The sequence below is a fragment of the Echinops telfairi genome, unplaced genomic scaffold (assembly GCF_000313985.2).
Source record: "Echinops telfairi isolate 266 unplaced genomic scaffold, ASM31398v2 ScPeMD7_7406;HRSCAF=8444, whole genome shotgun sequence".
In the NCBI taxonomy this organism is placed as follows: Eukaryota; Metazoa; Chordata; class Mammalia; order Afrosoricida; family Tenrecidae; genus Echinops; species Echinops telfairi.
This window is the reverse complement of record NW_022111306.1, coordinates 4,336,681-4,342,323: the sequence shown is the minus strand read 5'-3', so window position 1 is coordinate 4,342,323 and position 5,643 is coordinate 4,336,681. Positions and strand designations below refer to the sequence as shown.

The 5,643-nt window shown below is 41.7% G+C and overlaps 1 protein-coding gene across 1 annotated transcript; it reads left to right on the top strand.

Annotated features, from left to right (window-relative positions):
• The first annotated feature begins 4,357 nt into the window (after positions 1-4,357).
• On the top strand, positions 4,358-4,735 carry LOC101644864 (60S ribosomal protein L23a-like). Its single transcript, XM_045296391.1, has one exon. It carries the CDS (start codon positions 4,358-4,360, stop codon positions 4,733-4,735), a length of 378 nt encoding a protein of 125 aa, XP_045152326.1.
• Positions 4,736-5,643: the final 908 nt, after the last annotated feature.

Below are 5,643 nucleotides of genomic sequence, written 5' to 3'. Positions count from 1 at the left end.
ATTTGTTCAGCATACAGACTGAATAAGTATGAAGAGAGGATACAATGGTGACACACACCATTGCTGATTTTAAAATATGTAGTGTTCCTTTGTTCTATTTGCACAATTGCCTCTTGATGCATGTACAGGTATGTGTTATTCTGGGTTGACTAGAGAAACAAATTCAGGGTCACTCATATGTGTATGAAAGAGAGTTTTATATAAAATAGTAATTGTATATTAAGAAAATATCCCAACCCAGTCCAGATCAAGTCCATAAATCCAGTATTAGTCCTATACCAGTCTATAAATTTCTCATGCAACACATGCAATGATGCTGAATGCAGCAAGATCACAGGCCTGTGGGTGGAAAGTCTTGTGGATCTAGTGGTGGCAGAAGCATCTCCAGGGCTCTGGCTGCCATCAGGAAGTTCCACATGGCTTGTCAACAGATTGTGTAACAGAGAGAGTATGCCCTACCTCTAGAGAAGAAGAAGTTCCCAGAATCCTCATGAGAAGGCCAAGCCCACAAGGAGGGATCAGTCAAGCTGTAACCTGATTGACGGCTAGACTCCCCTCCTTCATTGTTTTTCCAAGTTGGCATAACATTTTGGAGTTACCAAAATGTACCAGAGTACAATGAAGTGTTTTGAAATTCCCATTCTTCTCAAGCCTATTCATAGTTTTGTATGACCCACACAGTTGAATGCCTTTCCATAGTCAATAAAACACAAATAACATCTTTCTGGTATTCTCTGCTTTCAGCCAAGATCCATCTGATATCACCAATGATGTCCCTTGTCGAGGCCCTCTTTTGAATCTGGCCTGAACCTCTGGCAGCTCCTTGTCAGTGTACTGCTGGCAGGCTGTTTGTGATTGCCTCATAACCTACGGTTTGGTTATTCCAACTCACTCAGCAGTAGCACAGGAGACTTTGCAATTAATGTCTCTACAGACAAACAGGCCGATGGAGCTTTTTTGCTCCATAACACTGAAGTTGCCATAAGTTAAAACAGCATCAAGTTTGGTTGGACTTTTTTTTTAGGTGGAAGGAAGAGTGGCTGTTTTTGTTTCAGTAGCTTTATGTCTGGATGGACATCATCTCAAGCATGGTGTGACTTGAGAACACAAATATTCTATTTGCGCTAAAGCTGGAATATATAATAAGGACTAAAACAGGGAAGCTGTGTTGTTAGTTTTTATTTGCCCCGTGGCTTTACTCTCTTGCTTTCTCAACCCTGCTCTTTGTCCTTGGGTTTGGACTATTATGAACAACAGCATCAGGATGTCTTGTCTTTGTCCAGGATTTCTGTTGCTGCTGTAATGAATTGCTGTATCTGTCTATGTAATGGCTTAAGACAACACAAATTGATTACCTGACAGCTCTAGAGAGCAGAGGTTTCAATGGGTCTCTCCAAGCCGAAACGAAGATGTCAGCACAGCCGTGTTCCTTCTAGAGAGACGAAAAGCTAGTCCACTTCTCTCACTTTTCTAGCTTTTAGAAGCCACCTGTGAATAAGGCATAGAGGGGACATAGCTCACCACCTCTGGGTTCCCTGTTGCCAAGAGGCAAAGGTCAAACATGCCTCCACCCTCCATCTTTCTTTACCTATTCTGAAAACAACTTTCCTTCCACTGTACTTCTTTGCTGAGTTTGAGAATTCATTGCAATGGCCACACAGCACTCGCAGACAATACTCACAATGATGGGAGATTATTAATGAACTTAACAGGTTATCACAAGCCAGGATCAGAAAACATTAGGATATGTTCATTGACCCACAGCAACACCTTTCTTAGCCAGCAGCCAAATCTCTCTCTAGCTTTCAGCCTCTCAGCCACATGGTCCCTTGTCTTCTACCTTTGTGGGCCAAAAAGCTTGCCTGTTGCTCTACCTTGCGGTTTGACAGTCTGGGCAGTTTGACAGTCTTGGCAGTGCTCCCCTCGTCTTTCTCATGGTCTGTCTCAGGCTCTGGTCTTGGCCTGGCTCCTTTGCGCTGTCCCAGGGCCTCTGTGCCGCAGCCTCTCGTACCTCTGGCCTCAGTCTTCAACACTTCAGGTAGAGGTCTTGTACATCCTCCACTGGTGACGCTTATTCTGCTGGTCCTAGGGTTTCTGTGTTACTGCGTCTGAGATGGCTCATTCTTATTTGCAGGTGTGGCTTTTGTCTTTCAGCTGACCATAACTCCAAGGAAACAAAGCGTGGTGACTTGGTTCATACCCTCTACCGAGGTAGAGACTTAATCCTGTGCATTAGCATAGAAGACAACTTCCACCAAAATGAGATTATAGCCACAGATAGAGACCAAAATTTATAATACATCACATAAAGGGACCATTGCTAGAACAGCCTTATGAATTGACTACATCTCACCTCCTAAAGAGCCCTGGAGATCCAACAGTTAAAGACTTGTCTGCTAACTGAAAAACGGCAGTACAAATTTACCTCGAAGTTCCAAGAGGGAAAGACCTGGTAGTCTGCTTCCATAAAGATTATTGCCTAGAAAAACCTCAGGGGTGGGTTGGGGTGGAGGTGGGAGTAGGGATGCTTTAAGATAGATGAAGTTCTGATTGTACAATTCCCTTGAAATGATTGAATGATTGAACTATTCACTTGTATGATATGTATATTGCATGTCAATAAAACTGTTGAAAAAAAGCCCCACCAGACAGTTCTACTCTATCAACTAGGCGGCACATAACAAGAGGTCGCCTGCATTCCTTGGCTAACAGCTGCTTCCTCCACCTTCAAAACTACTAGTGTAGTATCTTCAACTCTCTGATATTCCTGCTTCCTTCTCTCATTTTTAAGAACCTTTATGATTACAGTAAGTAGCTCTGGTGGAACAATAGTTAAGTGATTAGCTTAAGCTGAAGGTCGTCTATTAGAACCCAATGACTCCATGAGAGAAAGATATAGCAATCTGCTTCCATAAATATTACAACCTAGAAAACCCAAATCTCTTGTTATAAGACCTGTAAGAGTTCCCAATATAATGATTTATAAATATAAATGTAAAAGAAAAGAAAACCCAAATCTGAGAAGCTGGGCTATATGAAGAAGTTGGCATCTGATTGGAGAAAGGTTTATTAATAGTTAGTGATGTAAATAACACAACCTTGCTTGCTGAAAGTGAGGAGGACTGGAGGGATTTGCTGATGAAGAGCAAAGACCGCTGCCTTCAGGATGGACCGTAGGTCAACACAATGACAAACAAGTTCCTCCCAACTGAATCAACAGACAACGTCATAATAAACGGAGAAAAGATTGAAATTAGCAAGGATTTCATTTTACTTGGATCCACAATCAATGATCATAGAAACAGCAGCCAAGAAATCAAAGGATGTATTGTACTGCACAAATCTGCTACACAAGCCCTCTTTAAACTGTTACAAAGATGTCCCTTTGAGGACTAAGGTGACCCTGGCTCAAGCCATGGTATTTAAATTCACTTCATATGCATGTGAACCACCAATGAACTGTCAGCTTGTCATCCTGTGGAGGCTTGGGTGTTGCTGTGATGCTGGAAGCCATGTCATTGGTATTTCAAATGCCAGCAGGGTCACCCAAAGTGAACAGGTTTCAGCAGAGCCTCCAGACTCAGAACAATGAAGAGGGACTCAACTCCCCACGTCAGAGGAAGGAGCTGCTGAAAACCTTAAACATAGCTTTGAAACATGTCAGATACTTTAAGCCGAATGAATGGAAGCAGAACCTTGTCAGAGATCGTGCTGGAGGATTGGCCCCTCCGGTTGTTGAGCATTCAAATTGTGACTGAGGAGGCACTGATTTCTCAGTTGCAACCATAATGAAGGGAGTCAGATAAAGCCTGTGGGAGTGGAGCCTTGGGGATTAGCACTTTCATTTGCCGATGGGGCATGACTCAAGGTAAGGAGAAACAGCTGCAAAATTCTGCTAACGATCAGAAGTTAGGATGTGTGAAGTATGAAGCTAGGAAAATTGTAATTGGTCAAAATGGAATGCATTAAGACTTAGAGACCCTGGGCATTAGTGAGCTAACATGGCCATTTTAAATCAGAAACTTGTATTGTTTACTTTGCTGGGACTAACACAATCAAGAGGAATGGCATGGCATTCATTGTCAAAAAGGAGACTTGCAAAATCCATCATGAAGTACAATGCTGTCTGGGATAGGATTATATCTATCTGCCTTAAGAAAATCCAATCAATACAACTATTATGCACCAACCACAAACGCTAGTGATGAAGAAACTGAACAATTATACCAACGCCTTCAGTCTGAAATTGATCAAACATGCAATCACGATGCATTGATAATTATTGGCAATTGGGATGCAAAAGTTGGAAACACAGAGAAAGGAACAGTAGTTGGAAAATATGGACTGGGTGATAGAAATGAAGCTGGGCCTTTTTATGAAGATGGCACTAAAGGCAAAGAAGGAAGCTCCTGCCCCGCTCAAAACTGATGCCAAAGCAAAGGTGTTAAAAGCCAAGAAGGCGGTGCTGAAAGGCTTCCAAAGCTACACACACACACACACAAATACAAAAGTCACCCATCTTCCAACAACCCAAGTCCTTGAGGCTAAGAAGACAGCCCTATACCCTCAGAAGAGCACTCCTAGGATAAGCAAGCTCGACCATTGTGCCATCATCAAGTTTCCCCTGACCACCGAGTCAACCATAAAAAAGACTGAAGATAACATCACGCTTATGTTCACTGTGGATGTCAAGGCCGACGAGTACCACATCAAACAGGCTGTGACAGCTCGTTGACATTGACACAGCCAAGGTCAAGACCTTGATGAGGCCTAACAATGAGAAGAAGGCATATGTTTGACAGGGCCCTGACTGATAATTTAGATGTTGCAACAAAATCAGAGTCATCTAAACTGAGTTCAGCTGGCTAATGCTAAATATAAACATTTTCAGTACATTAGTAAAGAAAAGAAATGAAGCTGGAGATCCCATGATACAATTTTGCAAGACCAACAACTTGTTTATAGCAAATATCTTTTCATCAACACAAAAGACAACTTAAATATTCATATGGACTTATCCATATGGAATACAGAATTCAAATTAACTACATCTGTAGGAAGAGATGATGGAGAAGCTCAATATCAACAGCTAGCTAAAACCAGGAACAGACTATTAATTGCTCATATGTAAGTTCAGGATAAAGCTGAAGACAATTCAAGTCCACAAGAGTCCAAATAAAACCCTGAATCGATCTTACTTGAATGTCAAGAAAATCTCAAGAACAGATTTGATGCATTGAACACTAATGACAGAAGAATTGATGAGCTGTGAGAAGACATCAAGACCATCATTCATGAAGAAAGCAAAATGCCATTTTAAAAACCAGGAAGGAAAGAAAGATCAAAGTGGATGTCAGAAGTGATTCTGAAACTTGCTATTAGTTGTAGAGTATCTAAAACAAATGGAAGAAGAATGAAGACAACGAGCTGAATAGGAAATTTCAAAGGGCAGCTTGAGAAGACAAAGCCAAATATAGTGAAATGTGCAAAGACTTAAAAAACCTAAAGTGTGCACGAGAGGCTGAGGAGCAGAGACACATGTCATGGCTGGCAGGTGGTCCTGTAGACACAAGGACTATATCCTTATAATGCTTCCTCAACCTGACTTGTTGACGTCCCTAATAAATCTCTATAATCATGACT